The sequence below is a fragment of the Heterodontus francisci genome, chromosome 28 (genome assembly GCF_036365525.1).
Source record: "Heterodontus francisci isolate sHetFra1 chromosome 28, sHetFra1.hap1, whole genome shotgun sequence".
In the NCBI taxonomy this organism is placed as follows: Eukaryota; Metazoa; Chordata; class Chondrichthyes; order Heterodontiformes; family Heterodontidae; genus Heterodontus; species Heterodontus francisci.
The window spans coordinates 1,343,226-1,361,023 of NC_090398.1; the positions used below are offsets into that span (position 1 = coordinate 1,343,226).

Here is a 17,798-nt window from a genome sequence, read left to right on the forward strand (position 1 = left end):
GCTCCATTGTCTCTCCCGGTGATCACGTGCTCCATTGTCTCTCCCAGTGATCACGTGCTCCATTGTCTCTCCCCGGTGATCACGTGCTCCAACGTCTCTCCCAGTGATCACGTGCTCCATCGTCTCTCCCAGTGATCACGTGCTCCATTGTCTCTCCCCCAGTGATCACGTGCTCCATTGTCTCTCTCCCAGTGATCACGTGCTCCATCGTCTCTCCCAATGATCACGTGCTCCATTGTCTCTCCTCAGTGATCACGTGCTCCATTGTCTCTCCCAGTGATCACGTGCTCCATTGTCTCTCCCCCAGTGATCACGTGCTCCATTGTCTCTCTCCCAGTGATCACGTGCTCCATCGTCTCTCCCAATGATCACGTGCTCCATTGTCTCTCCCCAGTGATCACGTGCTCCATTGTCTCTCCCAGTGATCACGTGCTCCACTGTCTCTCCCAGTGATCACGTGCTCCATTGTCTCTCCCAGTGATCACGTGCTCCATTGTCTCTCTCCCAGTGATCACGTGCTCCATTGTCTCTCCCCCAGTGATCACGTGCTCCATTGTCTCTCCCAGTGATCACGTGCTCCATTGTCTCTCCCCCAGTGATCACGTGCTCCATTGTCTCTCCCCCAGTGATCACGTGCTCCATTGTCTCTCTCCCAGTGATCACGTGCTCCATTGTCTCTCCCAGTGATCACGTGCTCCATTGTCTCTCCCAATGATCACGTGCTCCATTGTCTCTCCCCAGTGATCACGTGCTCCATTGTGTCTCCCAGTGATCACGTGCTACACTGTCTCTCCCAGTGATCACGTGCTCCATTGTCTCTCCCAGTGATCACGTGCTCCATTGTCTCTCCGCCAGTGATCACGTGCTCCATTGTCTCTCTCCCAGTGATCACTTGCTCCATCGTCTCTCCCAATGATCACGTGCTCCATTGTCTCTCCCCAGTGTTCACGTGCTCCATTGTCTCTCCCAGTGATCACGTGCTCCACTGTCTCTCCCAGTGATCACGTGCTCCATCGTCTCTCCCAATGATCACGTGCTCCATTGTCTCTCCCCAGTGATCACGTGCTCCATTGTCTCTCCCAGTGATCACGTGCTCCACTGTCTCTCCCCCAGTGATCACGTGCTCCATTGTCTCTCCCAGTGATCACGTGCTCCATTGTCTCTCCCAGTGATCACGTGCTCCATTGTCTCTCCCCCAGTGATCACGTGCTCCATTGTCTCTCTCCCAGTGATCACGTGCTCCATTGTCTCTCTCCCAGTGATCACGTGCTCCATCGTCTCTCCCAATGATCACGTGCTCCATTGTCTCTCCCCAGTGATCACGTGCTCCATTGTCTCTCCCAGTGATCACGTGCTCCACTGTCTCTCCCAGTGATCACGTGCTCCATTGTCTCTCCCAGTGATCACGTGCTCCATTGTCTCTCCCAGTGATCACGTGCTCCATTGTCTCTCTCCCAGTGATCACGTGCTCCATTGTCTCTCCCCCAGTGATCACGTGCTCCATTGTCTCTCCCCCAGTGATCACGTGCTCCATTGTCTCTCCCCCAGTGATCACGTGCTCCATTGTCTCTCCCCCGGTGATGACGTGCTCCATTGTCTCTCCCCCAGTGATCACGTGCTCCATTGTCTCTCCCAGTGATCACGTGCTCCATTGTCTCTCCCCCAGTGATCACGTGCTCCACTGTCTCTCCCAGTGATCACGTGCTCCATTGTCTCTCCCCCAGTGATCACGTGCTCCATTGTCTCTCCCAGTGATCACGTGCTCCATTGTCTCTCCCCAGTGATCACGTGCTCCACTGTCTCTCCCAGTGATCACGTGTTCCATTGTCTCTCCCCAGTGATCACGTGCTCCATTGTCTCTCCCCCAGTGATCACGTGCTCCATTGTCTCTCCCCCAGTGATCACGTGCTCCATTGTCTCTCCCCGGTGATCACGTGCTCCATTGTCTCTCCCAGTGATCACGTGCTCCATTGTCTCGCTCCCGGTGATCACGTGCTCCATTGTCTCTCCCAGTGATCACGTGCTCCATTGTCTCTCTCCCAGTGATCACGTGCTCCATTGTCTCTCCCCCGGTGATCACGTGCTCCATTGTCTCTCCCAGTGATCACGTGCTCCATTGTCTCTCCCAGGTGATCACGTGCTCCATTGTCTCTCCCCCAGGTGATCACGTGCTCCATTGTCTCTCCCAGTGATCACGTGCTCCATTGTCTCTCCCCCGGTGATCACGTGCTCCATTGTCTCTCCCAGTGATCACGTGCTCCATTGTCTCTCCCAGTGATCACGTGCTCCATTGTCTCTCCCCAGTGATCACGTGCTCCATTGTCTCTCCCAGTGATCACGTGCTCCATTGTCTCTCCCGGTGATCACGTGCTCCATTGTCTCTCCCCCGGTGATCACGTGCTCCATTGTCTCTCCCAGTGATCACGTGCTCCATTGTCTCTCCCCCAGTGATCACGTGCTCCATTGTCTCTCCCCCAGTGATCACGTGCTCCATTGTCTCTCCCCCAGTGATCACGTGCTCCAATGTCTCTCCCCCAGTGATCACGTGCTCCATTGTCTCTCCCCAGTGATCACGTGCTCCATTGTCTCCCCCCAGTGATCACGTGCTCCATTGTCTCTCCCAGTGATCACGTGCTCCATTGTCTCTCCCAGTGATCACGTGCTCCAATGCCTCTCCCCCAGTGATCACGTGCTCCATTGTCTCTCCGAGTGATCACGTACTCCAATGTCTCTCCCCCAGTGATCACGTGCTCCAATGTCTCTCCCCCAGTGATCACGTGCTCCATTGTCTCTCCGAGTGATCACGTGCTCCAATGTCTCTCCCCCAGTGATCACGTGCTCCATTGTCTCTCCGAGTGATCACGTGCTCCAATATCTCTCCCCCGGTGATCACGTGTTCCATTGTCTCTCCCCCAGTGATCACGTGCTCCATTGTCTCTCCCGGTGATCACGTGCTCCAATGTCTCTCCCCCAGTGATCACGTGCTCCATTGTCTCTCCCAGTGATCACGTGCTCCATTGTCTCTCCCCCGGTGATCACGTGTTCCATTGTCTCTCCCCCAGTGATCACGTGCTCCATTGTCTCTCCCAGTGATCACGTGCTCCATTGTCTCTCCCCCAGTGATCACGTACTCCATTGTCTCTCCCCCGGTGATCACGTGTTCCATTGTCTCTCCCCCAGTGATCACGTGCTCCATTGTCTCTCCCCCGGTGATCACGTGTTCCATTGTCTCTCCCCCAGTGATCACGTGCTCCATTGTCTCTCCCAGTGATCACGTGCTCCATTGTCTCTCCCACTGATCACGTGCTCCATTGTCTCTCCCCCGGTGATCACGTGCTCCATTGTCTCTCCCCCAGTGATCACGTGCTCCATTGTCTCTCCCGGTGATCACGTGTTCCATTGTCTCTCCCCCAGTGATCACGTGCTCCATTGTCTCTCCCAGTGATCATGTGCTCCATTGTCTCTCCCCCGGTGATCACGTGCTCCATTGTCTCTCCCCCAGTGATCACGTGCTCCATTGTCTCTCCCGGTGATCACATGTTCCATTGTCTCTCCCCCAGTGATCACGTGCTCCATTGTCTCTCCCCCGGTGATCACGTGCTCCATTGTCTCTCCCCCGGTGATCACGTGCTCCATTGTCTCTCCCCCAGTGATCACGTGCTCCATTGTCTCTCCCGGTGATCACGTGTTCCATTGTCTCTTCCCGGTGACCACGTGCTCCATTGTCTCTCCCCCAGTGATCACGTGCTCCATTGTCTCTCCCCCAGTGATCACGTGCTCCATTGTCTCTCCCCCAGTGATCACGTGCTCCATTGTCTCTCCCAGTGATCACGTGCTCCATTGTCTCTCCCCAGTGATCACGTGCTCCATTGTCTCTCCCCCAGTGATCACGTGCTCCATTGTCTCTCCCCCAGTGATCACGTGCTCCATTGTCTCTCCCCCAGTGATCACGTGCTCCATTGTCTCTCTCCCAGTGATCACGTGCTCCATTGTCTCTCCCCCAGTGATCACGTGCTCCATTGTCTCTCCCCCGGTGATCACGTGTTCCATTGTCTCTCCCCAGTGAATACGTGCTCCATTGTCTCTCCCCGGTGATCACGTGCTCCATTGTCTCTCCCAGTGATCACGTGCTCCATTGTCTCTCTCCCAGTGATCACGTGCTCCATTGTCTCTCCCCCAGTGATCACGTGCTCCATTGTCTCTCTCCCAGTGATCACGTGCTCCATTGTCTCTCCCCCAGTGATCACGTGCTCCATTGTCTCTCCCCCGGTGATCACGTGTTCCATTGTCTCTCCCCCAGTGATCACGTGCTCCATTGTCTCTCCCCCGGTGATCACGTGCTCCATTGTCTCTCCCAGTGATCACGTGCTCCATTGTCTCTCTCCCAGTGATCACGTGCTCCATTGTCTCTCCCCCAGTGATCACGTGCTCCATTGTCTCTCCCGGTGATCACGTGCTCCATTGTCTCCCCCAGTGATCACGTGCTCCATTGTCTCTCCCGGTGATCACGTGTTCCATTGTCTCTCCCCCAGTGATCACGTGCTCCATTGTCTCTCCCCCGGTGATCACGTGCTCCATTATCTCTCCCAGTGATCACGTGCTCCATTGTCTCTCTCCCAGTGATCACGTGCTCCATTGTCTCTCCCCCAGTGATCACGTGCTCCATTGTCTCTCCCCCGGTGATCACGTGCTCCATTGTCTCTCCCCGGTGATCATGTGTTCCATTGTCTCTCCGAGTGATCACGTGCTCCATTGTCTCTCCCCGGTGATCACGTGCTCCATTGTCTCTCCCAGTGATCACGTGCTCCATTGTCTCTCCCAGTGATCACGTGCTCCATTGTCTCTCCCCGGTGATCACGTGCTCCATTGTCTCTCCCCAGTGATCACGTGCTCCATTGTCTCTCCCCGGTGATCACGTGCTCCATTGTCTCTCCCAGTGATCACGTGCTCCATTGTCTCTCCCCCGGTGATCACGTGCTCCATTGTCTCTCCCCGGTGATCACGTGCTCCATTGTCTCTCCCAGTGATCACGTGCTCCATTGTCTCTCTCCCAGTGATCACGTGCTCCATTGTCTCTCCCCGGTGATCACGTGCTCCATTGTCTCTCCCCCGGTGATCACGTGTTCCATTGTCTCTCCCCCAGTGATCACGTGCTCCATTGTCTCTCCCCCGGTGATCACGTGCTCCATTGTCTCTCCCCCGGTGATCACGTGCTCCATTGTCTCTCCCCCAGTGATCACGTGCTCCATTGTCTCTCCCCCAGTGATCACGTGCTCCATTGTCTCTCCCCCGGTGATCACGTGCTCCATTGTCTCTCCCCCAGTGATCACGTGCTCCATTGTCTCTCCCCGGTGATCACGTGCTCCATTGTCTCTCCCCCAGTGATCACGTGCTCCATTGTCTCTCCCCCAGTGATCACGTGCTCCATTGTCTCTCCCCCAGTGATCACGTGCTCCATTGTCTCTCCCCCAGTGATCACGTGCTCCATTGTCTCTCCCCCGGTGATCACGTGCTCCATTGTCTCTCCCCCAGTGATCACGTGCTCCATTGTCTCTCTCCCAGTGATCACGTGCTCCATTGTCTCTTCCCGTGATCACGTGCTCCATTGTCTCTCCCCGGTGATCACGTGCTCCATTGTCTCTCCCCCGGTGATCACGTGCTCCATTGTCTCTCCCCCGGTGATCACGTGCTCCATTGTCTCTCTCCCAGTGATCACGTGCTCCATTGTCTCTCTCCCAGTGATCACGTGCTCCATTGTCTCTCCCCGGTGATCACGTGCTCCATTGTCTCTCCCAGTGATCACGTGCTCCATTGTCTCTCCCCGGTGATCACGTGCTCCATTGTCTCTCCCCCAGTGATCACGTGCTCCATTGTCTCTCCCAGTGATCACGTGCTCCATTGTCTCTCCCCCAGTGATCACGTGCTCCATTGTCTCTCTCCCCAGTGATCACGTGCTCCATTGTCTCTCCCCCGGTGATCACGTGCTCCATTGTCTCTCCCCCAGTGATCACGTGCTCCATTGTCTCTCCCCCCAGTGATCACGTGCTCCATTGTCTCTCCCCGGTGATCACGTGCTCCATTGTCTCTCTCCCAGTGATCACGTGCTCCATTGTCTCTCCCAGTGATCACGTGCTCCATTGTCTCTCCCCCAGTGATCACGTGCTCCATTGTCTCTCTCCCAGTGATCACGTGCTCCATTGTCTCTCTCCCAGTGATCACGTGCTCCATTGTCTCTCCCCGGTGATCACGTGCTCCATTGTCTCTCCCAGTGATCACGTGCTCCATTGTCTCTCCCCCGGTGATCACGTGCTCCATTGTCTCTCTCCCAGTGATCACGTGCTCCATTGTCTCTCCCAGTGATCACGTGCTCCATTGTCTCTCCCCCAGTGATCACGTGCTCCATTGTCTCTCTCCCAGTGATCACGTGCTCCATTGTCTCTCTCCCAGTGATCACGTGCTCCATTGTCTCTCCCCGGTGATCACGTGCTCCATTGTCTCTCCCAGTGATCACGTGCTCCATTGTCTCTCCCCGGTGATCACGTGCTCCATTGTCTCTCCCCCAGTGATCACGTGCTCCATTGTCTCTCCCAGTGATCACGTGCTCCATTGTCTCTCCCCCAGTGATCACGTGCTCCATTGTCTCTCTCCCAGTGATCACGTGCTCCATTGTCTCTCTCCCAGTGATCACGTGCTCCATTGTCTCTCCCCGGTGATCACGTGCTCCATTGTCTCTCCCAGTGATCACGTGCTCCATTGTCTCTCCCCCGGTGATCACGTGCTCCATTGTCTCTCTCCCAGTGATCACGTGCTCCATTGTCTCTCCCAGTGATCACGTGCTCCATTGTCTCTCCCCCGGTGATCACGTGCTCCATTGTCTCTCCCAGTGATCACGTGCTCCATTGTCTCTCTCCCAGTGATCACGTGCTCCATTGTCTCTCTCCCAGTGATCACGTGCTCCATTGTCTCTCCCCGGTGATCACGTGCTCCATTGTCTCTCCCAGTGATCACGTGCTCCATTGTCTCTCCCCGGTGATCACGTGCTCCATTGTCTCTCCCCCAGTGATCACGTGCTCCATTGTCTCTCCCAGTGATCACGTGCTCCATTGTCTCTCCCCCAGTGATCACGTGCTCCAATGTCTCTCCCCCAGTGATCACGTGCTCCATTGTCTCTCCCCAGTGATCACGTGCTCCAATGTCTCTCCCCCAGTGATCACGTGCTCCATTGTCTCTCTCCCAGTGATCACGTGCTCCATTGTCTCTCCCAGTGATCACGTGCTCCATTGTCTCTCTTCCAGTGATCACGTGCTCCATTGTCTCTCCCAGTGATCACGTGCTCCATTGTCTCTCCCCCAGTGATCACGTGCTCCATTGTCTCTCCCCCAGTGATCACGTGCTCCATTGTCTCTCCCCGGTGATCACGTGCTCCATTGTCTCTCTCCCAGTGATCACGTGCTCCATTGTCTCTCCCCCAGTGATCACGTGCTCCATTGTCTCTCTCCCAGTGATCACGTGCTCCATTGTCTCTCTCCCAGTGATCACGTGCTCCAATGTCTCTCCCAGTGATCACGTGCTCCATTGTCTCTCCCCCAGTGATCACGTGCTCCATTGTCTCTCTCCCGGTGATCACGTGCTCCATTGTCTCTCCCCCAGTGATCACGTGCTCCATTGTCTCTCCCGGTGATCACGTGCTCCATTGTCTCTCCCCCAGTGATCACGTGCTCCATTGTCTCTCTTCCAGTGATCACGTGCTCCATTGTCTCTCCCAGTGATCACGTGCTCCATTGTCTCTCCCCCAGTGATCACGTGCTCCAATGTCTCTCCCCCAGTGATCACGTGCTCCATTGTCTCTCCCCGGTGATCACGTGCTCCATTGTCTCTCCCCGGTGATCACGTGCTCCATTGTCTCTCCCCGGTGATCACGTGCTCCATTGTCTCTCTCCCAGTGATCACGTGCTCCATTGTCTCTCCCCCAGTGATCACGTGCTCCATTGTCTCTCTCCCAGTGATCACGTGCTCCATTGTCTCTCTCCCAGTGATCACGTGCTCCAATGTCTCTCCCAGTGATCACGTGCTCCATTGTCTCTCCCCCAGTGATCACGTGCTCCAATGTCTCTCCCCCAGTGATCACGTGCTCCATTGTCTCTCCCCGGTGATCACGTGCTCCATTGTCTCTCCCCAGTGATCACGTGCTCCATTGTCTCTCCCCGGTGATCACGTGCTCCATTGTCTCTCCCCGGTGATCATGTGCTCCATTGTCTCTCCCCGGTGATCACGTGTTCCATTGTCTCTCCCCAGTGATCACGTGCTCCATTGTCTCTCTCTCCCAGTGATCACGTGCTCCAATGTCTCTCCCCCAGTGATCACGTGCTCCATTGTCTCTCCCGGTGATCACGTGCTCCATTGTCTCTCCCCCAGTGATCACGTGCTCCATTGTCTCTCTTCCAGTGATCACGTGCTCCATTGTCTCTCCCAGTGATCACGTGCTCCATTGTCTCTCCCCCAGTGATCACGTGCTCCAATGTCTCTCCCCCAGTGATCACGTGCTCCATTGTCTCTCCCCGGTGATCACGTGCTCCATTGTCTCTCCCCGGTGATCACGTGCTCCATTGTCTCTCCCCGGTGATCACGTGCTCCATTGTCTCTCTCCCAGTGATCACGTGCTCCATTGTCTCTCCCCCAGTGATCACGTGCTCCATTGTCTCTCTCCCAGTGATCACGTGCTCCAATGTCTCTCCCAGTGATCACGTGCTCCATTGTCTCTCCCCCAGTGATCACGTGCTCCATTGTCTCTCCCCCGGTGATCACGTGCTCCATTGTCTCTCCCCGGTGATCATGTGCTCCATTGTCTCTCCCCGGTGATCACGTGTTCCATTGTCTCTCCCCCAGTGATCACGTGCTCCATTGTCTCTCTCTCCCAGTGATCACGTGCTCCAATGTCTCTCCCCCAGTGATCACGTGCTCCATTGTCTCTCCCGGTGATCACGTGCTCCATTGTCTCTCTCTCCCAGTGATCACGTGCTCCATTGTCTCTCCCCGGTGATCACGTGCTCCATTGTCTGTCCCCGGTGATCATGTGCTCCATTGTCTCTCCCCGGTGATCACGTGTTCCATTGTCTCTCCCCCAGTGATCACGTGCTCCATTGTCTCTCTCTCCCAGTGATCACGTGCTCCAATGTCTCTCCCCAGTGATCACGTGCTCCATTGTCTCTCCCGGTGATCACGTGCTCCATTGTCTCTCCCCCAGTGATCACGTGCTCCATTGTCTCTCTTCCAGTGATCACGTGCTCCATTGTCTCTCCCAGTGATCACGTGCTCCATTGTCTCTCCCCCAGTGATCACGTGCTCCAATGTCTCTCCCCCAGTGATCACGTGCTCCATTGTCTCTCCCCGGTGATCACGTGCTCCATTGTCTCTCCCCGGTGATCACGTGCTCCATTGTCTCTCTCCCAGTGATCACGTGCTCCATTGTCTCTCCCCCAGTGATCACGTGCTCCATTGTCTCTCTCCCAGTGATCACGTGCTCCATTGTCTCTCCCCCAGTGATCACGTGCTCCATTGTCTCTCTCCCAGTGATCACGTGCTCCATTGTCTCTCTCTCCCAGTGATCACGTGCTCCAATGTCTCTCCCCCAGTGATCACGTGCTCCATTGTCTCTCCCGGTGATCACGTGCTCCATTGTCTCTCCCCCAGTGATCACGTGCTCCATTGTCTCTCTTCCAGTGATCACGTGCTCCATTGTCTCTCCCAGTGATCACGTGCTCCATTGTCTCTCCCCCAGTGATCACGTGCTCCAATGTCTCTCCCCCAGTGATCACGTGCTCCATTGTCTCTCCCCCAGTGATCACGTGCTCCATTGTCTCTCCCCCAGTGATCACGTGCTCCATTGTCTCTCTCCCAGTGATCACGTGCTCCATTGTCTCTCCCCCGGTGATCACGTGCTCCATTGTCTCTCCCCCGGTGATCACGTGCTCCATTGTCTCTCCCCCAGTGATCACGTGTTCCATTGTCTCTCCCAGTGATCACGTGCTCCATTGTCTCTCCCCCAGTGATCACGTGCTCCAATGTCTCTCCCCAGTGATCACGTGCTCCATTGTCTCTCCCCCAGTGATCACGTGCTCCAATGTCTCTCCCCAGTGATCACGTGCTCCATTGTCTCTCCCCCAGTGATCACGTGCTCCATTGTCTCTCCCCCGGTGATCACGTGCTCCATTGTCTCTCCCCCGGTGATCACGTGCTCCATTGTCTCTCCCCGGTGATCACGTGCTCCATTGTCTCTCCCCCGGTGATCACGTGCTCCATTGTCTCTCCCCCAGTGATCACGTGCTCCATTGTCTCTCCCCCGGTGATCACGTGCTCCATTGTCTCTCCCAGTGATCACGTGCTCCATTGTCTCTCCCCGGTGATCACGTGCTCCATTGTCTCTCCCCCGGTGATCACGTGCTCCATTGTCTCTCCCCCAGTGATCACGTGCTCCATTGTCTCTCCCCCGGTGATCACGTGCTCCATTGTCTCTCCCAGTGATCACGTGTTCCATTGTCTCTCCCCCGGTGATCACGTGCTCCATTGTCTCTCCCCCAGTGATCACGTGCTCCATTGTCTCTCCCCCGGTGATCACGTGCTCCATTGTCTCTCCCAGTGATCACGTGCTCCATTGTCTCTCCCCAGTGATCACGTGCTCCAATGTCTCTCCCCAGTGATCACGTGCTCCATTGTCTCTCCCCCAGTGATCACGTGCTCCATTGTCTCTCCCCCGGTGATCACGTGCTCCATTGTCTCTCCCCCGGTGATCACGTGCTCCATTGTCTCTCCCCGGTGATCACGTGCTCCATTGTCTCTCCCCCGGTGATCACGTGCTCCATTGTCTCTCCCCCAGTGATCACGTGCTCCATTGTCTCTCCCCCGGTGATCACGTGCTCCATTGTCTCTCCCAGTGATCACGTGCTCCATTGTCTCTCCCCGGTGATCACGTGCTCCATTGACTCTCCCCCAGTGATCACGTGCTCCATTGTCTCTCCCAGTGATCACGTGCTCCATCGTCTCTCCCAGTGATCACGTGCTCCATTGTCTCTCCCGGTGATCACGTGTTCCATTGTCTCTCCCCCAGTGATCACGTGCTCCATTGTCTCTCCCCCAGTGATCACGTGCTCCATTGTCTCTCTCCCAGTGATCACGTGCTCCATCGTCTCTCTCCCAGTGATCACGTGCTCCATTGTCTCTCCCGGTGATCACGTGTTCCATTGTCTCTCCCCCAGTGATCACGTGCTCCATTGTCTCTCTCCCAGTGATCACGTGCTCCATCGTCTCTCCCAGTGATCACGTGCTCCATCGTCTCTCCCAGTGATCACGTGCTACATTGTCTCTCCCCAGTGATCACGTGCTCCATTGTCTCTCCCCCAGTGATCACGTGCTCCATTGTCTCTCCCCCAGTGATCACGTGCTCCATTGTCTCTCCCCGGTGATCACGTGCTCCATTGTCTCCATCTCGCTCTCCCCGGTGATGACGTGTTTCCGTCTCCGCCTGGGGGCGGAGCTTGACCTCTGTTGCGTCTGCGTGCCTGTTACGTGTTTGCGTGCTGAGGTCAATCGCCCCGCCCCCCTCCTCGCCAGCCCGGGATCCTGAGAGAGCGCGGCCGCCGCCGCCATGTCGCTGCTGTGCTGGAGTAAGTGAGGGAGAGGGAGAGAGGGAGAGAGGGAGGAGGAGGAGGAGAGTCTCTCTCCCTCTCCACACCCCATAACCTGGGAGCGCAGGACTCCGGGTCATCCGGACCAACCACCCACCCAGCCCGCCTCCTGGAGAGGCCTGGGCCTGAGGGGGAGGGAGAGGAGGGGGGAGGGAGGAGGGATGGTGAGGGAGAGGAGGAGGGGAGAGGGATGGAGGAGGGGAGAGGGAGGGGTGAGGGGAGGAGGGGAGAGGAATGGAGGAGGGGAGAGGAGGGAGGAGGGAGGGGGGAGGAGGGGGGGAGAGGGGGGAGCGATGGTGAGGGGAGGGAGGGAGGGAGGAGAGGAGAGGGGAGAATGATGGAGGGTGAGTGGAGGGGAGGGTGGGAGAGTGGGGAGAGTGATGGAGGGTGAGGGGAGGAGGGGAGAGGGAGGGATGGAGGGAGGGGGGAGGGATGGAGGAGGGTGAGGGGAGGACGGAGGGAGGGAGTGAGGGATGGAGAGGAGAGGGATGGAGGGTGAGGGGAGAGGGATGGAGGAGGGAGGGAGGGTGAGGGGATGGAGGAGGGAGGGAGGGGGGGAGGGGAGAGGGATGGAGGGAGGGTGAGGGGAGAGGGATGGAGGGAGGGTGAGGGGAGGAGGGGAGAGGGAGGGGGGAGGGAGGGTGAGGGCAGGAGGGGAGAGGAGGGAGGGAGGAGGAGGGATGGTGAGTGGAGGAGGGAGGGAGGGTGAGGGGAGGAGGGTGAGGGGAGGAGGGGAGAGGAATGGAGGAGGGAGGGAGGGTTGGGGATGAGTGCTCATGGATGAGGAGGGGGGAGGAGAGGGAGAGATGAATGAGGGAATCCGCAGAGAGAAATTCGAGGGTCCAAGTCAGCCCCAGAATCAATATTCAAACTGAAATCATCCCGATTCCTTCATGTGGTGAAAAACCCCCCCAGTCTCCGAATCCAATTGCGAATCTAAATTCATTCAAAAGATCATCAGATATTGTTCAGATCAGGGATGTGTTGATCTGACTCGATTCTGTCTAAATTTAATATCCCAACACACACAAATATATTGATATTCAAATTAATGTGAATATGAAACTTGAGAAATATATTGTGTTTAAATTCACTCACTATCTTCGTTCATTCAATGTCTATCCCAAGTTGAGAGACAAAATGTTCCAAGTCACTGAACAGGTAAATGAAATACGTTCAGTATCAATTGATCTATTCACTCAATTCATTTGGTATCTTAAAAAGAAATATATTGGCATGTAAATAATAATGAAGTGCAATAAATATATTGAGCTGAATTCGTTGGCTATCTGAATTTCTTCATTCAGTGTCCGAATTCATTCAATATCGACAGCAAGACGTTATATTTTTTTCAGAAGAGAACCTCCCAAATCGCCTCACGGCAGCGGCGACCGAACCACATAAGGAGATATTAGGCAGAGGTGACCAAACGCTGGGTCAAAGAGGGAGGTTTTAAGGAGAGTCTTAAAGGAGGAGAGAGAGAGAGACGGAGAGGTTTAGGGAGGGAATTCCAGAGCTCAGGGCCCAGGCAGCTGAAGGCACGGCCGGGAATGGTGGAGAGATTAAAATCGGGGGATGCTCAAGAGTCCGGAATTGGAGGAGCGCAGAGATCTCGGAGGATTGTAGGGACTGGAGGAGGTTACAGAGATAGGGAGGGTTGTAGGGGCTGGAGGAGGTTACAGAGATAGGGAGGGTTGTCGGGGCTGGAGGAGTTTCTCCGGAATTCCCGATCGGATTTATCAGTGACTGTTTTATATTGATGGGCCCTCGTTCTGGTCTCCCCCACAAGTGGAAACATCTTCTCAACGTTTACCCGATCGGACACTTTCATTATCTTAAAGACCTCGATCAGGTCACCCCTCAATCTTCTCTATTCTAGAGACAAGAGACCCAGACTGTTCATCATTTCCTGATGGGTAAAACCTCTCAGTTCCAGTATCATCCTGGTAAATCTTTCTGGAACCTTCTCCGGTGCCTCAATATATTTACAATATGGAGACCGGAACTGTGTACAGTAACTCCCAGTGTGATATGGAGACTGGAACTGTGTACAGTAACTCCCAGTGTGATACGGAGACCGGAACTGTGTACAGTAACTCCCAGTGTGATATGGAGACTGGAACTGTGTACAGTAACTCCCAGTGTGATACGGAGACTGGAACTGTGTACAGTAACTTCCAGTGTGATACGGAGACCAGAACTGTGCACAGAAACTCCCAGTGTGATATGGAGACCAGAACTGTGCACAGTAACTCCCAGTGTGATATGGAGACTGGAACTGTGCACAGTAACACCCAGTGTGATATGGAGACCGGAACTGTGCACAGTAACTCCCAGTGTGATATGGAGACCGGAACTGTGCACAGAAACTCCCAGTGTGATATGGAGACCGGAACTGTGCACAGTAACTCCCAGTGTGATATGGAGACCGGAACTGTGCACAGAAACTCCCAGTGTGATATGGAGACCGGAACTGTGCACAGTAACTCCCAGTGTGATATGGAGACCGGAACTGTGCACAGAAACTCCCAGTGTGATATGGAGACCAGAACTGTGCACAGAAACTCCCAGTGTGATATGGAGACCGGAACTGTGCACAGTAACTCCCAGTGTGATATGGAGACCGGAACTGTGCACAGTAACTCCCAGTGTGATATGGAGACCAGAACTGTACACAGTAACTCCCAGTGTGATATGGAGACTGGAACTGTGCACAGTAACTCCCAGTGTGATATGGAGACCAGAACTGTGCACAGTAACCCCCAGTGTGATATGGAGACCGGAACTGTGCACAGTAACCCGCAGTGTGATATGGAGACCGGAACTGTGCACAGTAACCCCCAGTGTGATATGGAGACCAGAACTGTGCACAGTAACTCCCAGTGTGATATGGAGACCAGAACTGTACACAGTAACTCCCAGTGTGATATGGAGACCGGAACTGTACACAGTAACTCCCGGTGTGATATGGAGACCGGAACTGTGTACAGTAACTCCCAGTGTGATATGGAGACCAGAACTGTGCACAGTAACTCCCAGTGTGATATGGAGACCGGAACTGTGCACAGTAACTCCCAGTGTGATTTGGAAACAGGAATTGTGCACAGTAACTCCCAGTGTGATATGGAGACCGGAACTGTGCACAGTAACTCCCAGTGTGATTTGGAAACAGGAATTGTGCACAGTAACTCCCAGTGTGATATGGAGACCAGAACTGTGTACAGTAAATCCCAGTGTGATATGGAGACCAGAACTGTGTACAGTAACTCCCAGTGTGATATGGAGACCAGAACTGTGCACAGTAACTCCCAGTGTGATATGGAGACCAGAACTGTGTACAGTAACTCCCAGTGTGATATGGAGACCGGAACTGTGCACAGTAACTCCCAGTGTGATATGGAGACCGGAACTGTGCACAGTAACTCCCAGTGTGATATGGAGACCGGAACTGTGCACAGTAACTCCCAGTGTGATATGGAGACCGGAACTGTACACAGTAACTCCCAGTGTGATATGGAGACCGGAACTGTACACAGTAACTCCCAGTGTGATATGGAGACCAGAACTGTACACAGTAACTCCCAGTGTGATATGGAGACCGGAACTGTACACAGTAACTCCCAGTGTGATATGGAGACCGGAACTGTGCACAGTAACTCCCAGTGTGATATGGAGACCAGAACTGTACACAGTAACTCCCAGTGTGATATGGAGACCGGAACTGTGCACAGTAACACCCAGTGTGATATGGAGACCGGAACTGTGCACAGTAACTCCCAGTGTGATATGGAGACCGGAACTGTGTACAGTAATTCCCAGTGTGATATGGAGACCGGAACTGTGCACCGTAACTCCCAGTGCGATATGGAGACCGGAACTGTGCACAGTAACTCCCAGTGTGATACGGAGACCGGAACTGTGTGCAGTAACTCCAAGTGTGATATGGAGACCGGAACTGTACACAGTAACTCCCAGTGTGATACGGAGACTGGAACTGTGTACAGTAACTCCCAGTGTGATACGGAGACTGGAACTGTGTACAGTAACTCCCAGTGTGATACGGAGACCGGAACTGTGTACAGTAACTCCCAGTGTGATATGGAGACCGGAACTGTACACAGTAACTCCCAGTGTGATACGGAGACTGGAACTGTGTACAGTAACTCCCAGTGTGATACGGAGACTGGAACTGTGTACAGTAACTCCCAGTGTGATACGGAGACCGGAACTGTGTACAGTAACTTCCAGTGTGATACGGAGACCGGAACTGTGCACAGTAACTCCCAGTGTGATATGGAGACCGGAACTGTGTACAGTAACTCCCAGTGTGATACGGAGACCGGAACTGTACACAGTAACTCCCAGTGTGATACGGAGACCGGAACTGTGTACAGTAACTCCCAGTGTGATATGGAGACCAGAACTGTACACAGTAACTTCCAGTGTGATACGGAGACCGGAACTGTACACAGTAACTTCCAGTGTGATACGGAGACCGGAACTGTACACAGTAACTCCCAGTGTGATATGGAGACCGGAACTGTGTACAGTAACTTCCAGTGTGATACGGAGACCGGAACTGTGCACAGTAACTCCCAGTGTGATATGGAGACCAGAACTGTGTACAGTAACTCCCAGTGTGATATGGAGACCGGAACTGTGCACAGTAACTCCCAGTGTGATATGGAGACCGGAACTGTACACAGTAACTCCCAGTGTGATATGGAGACCAGAACTGTGTACAGTAACTCCCAGTGTGATATGGAGACCGGAACTGTGCACAGTAACTCCCAGTGTGATATGGAGACCAGAACTGTGTACAGTAACTCCCAGTGTGATATGGAGACCGGAACTGTGCACAGTAACTCCCAGTGTGATATGGAGACCAGAACTGTGTACAGTAACTCCCAGTGTGATATGGAGACCGGAACTGTGCACAGTAACTCCCAGTGTGATATGGAGACCGGAACTGTACACAGTAACTCCCAGTGTGATATGGAGACCAGAACTGTGCACAGTAACTCCCAGTGTGATATGGAGACCAGAACTGTGCACAGTAACTCCCAGTGTGATATGGAGACCAGAACTGTGTACAGTAACTCCCAGTGTGATATGGAGACCTGAACTGTGCACAGTAACTCCCAGTGTGATACGGAGACCGGAACTGTGTACAGTAACTCCCAGTGTGATATGGAGACCGGAACTGTGCACAGTAACTCCCAGTGTGATATGGAGACCGGAACTGTGCACAGTAACTCCCAGTGTGATATGGAGACCGGAACTGTACACAGTAACTCCCAGTGTGATATGGAGACCAGAACTGTGCACAGTAACTCCCAGTGTGATATGGAGACCGGAACTGTACACAGTAACTCCCAGTGTGATATGGAGACCAGAACTGTACACAGTAACTCCCAGTGTGATATGGAGACCGGAACTGTACACAGTAACTCCCAGTGTGATATGGAGACCGGAACTGTGCACAGTAACTCCCAGTGTGATATGGAGACCGGAACTGTACACAGTAACTCCCAGTGTGATATGGAGACCAGAACTGTGCACAGTAACTCCCAGTGTGATATGGAGACCAGAACTGTACACAGTAACTCCCAGTGTGATATGGAGACCGGAACTGTGCACAGTAACACCCAGTGTGATATGGAGACCGGAACTGTGCACAGTAACTCCCAGTGTGATATGGAGACCGGAACTGTGTACAGTAACTCCCAGTGTGATACGGAGACCAGAACTGTGCACAGTAACTCCCAGTGTGATATGGAGACCAGAACTGTACACAGTAACTCCCAGTGTGATATGGAGACCGGAACTGTGCACAGTAACACCCAGTGTGATATGGAGACCGGAACTGTGCACAGTAATTCCCAGTGTGATATGGAGACCGGAACTGTGCACCGTAACTCCCAGTGCGATATGGAGACCGGAACTGTGCACAGTAACTCCCAGTGTGATACGGAGACCGGAACTGTGTACAGTAATTCCCAGTCTGATATGGAGACCGGAACTGTGTGCAGTAACTCCAAGTGTGATATGGAGACCGGAACTGTACACAGTAACTCCCAGTGTGATACGGAGACTGGAACTGTGTACAGTAACTCC

At 54.1% G+C, this 17,798-nt stretch overlaps 1 protein-coding gene across 1 annotated transcript in view; it reads left to right on the forward strand.

The window, feature by feature from the left end:
• The first annotated feature begins 11,571 nt into the window (after nucleotides 1-11,571).
• LOC137385185 (pre-mRNA-processing factor 19-like) overlaps nucleotides 11,572-17,798 on the forward strand; it is a 71,021-nt gene continuing 64,794 nt past the window's right edge. The window contains exon 1 of the mRNA XM_068060171.1: nucleotides 11,572-11,660. Coding sequence (XP_067916272.1) covers nucleotides 11,642-11,660 — 19 coding nt within the window. The 5' untranslated portion in view covers nucleotides 11,572-11,641. The remainder of the gene's footprint in view (nucleotides 11,661-17,798) is intronic.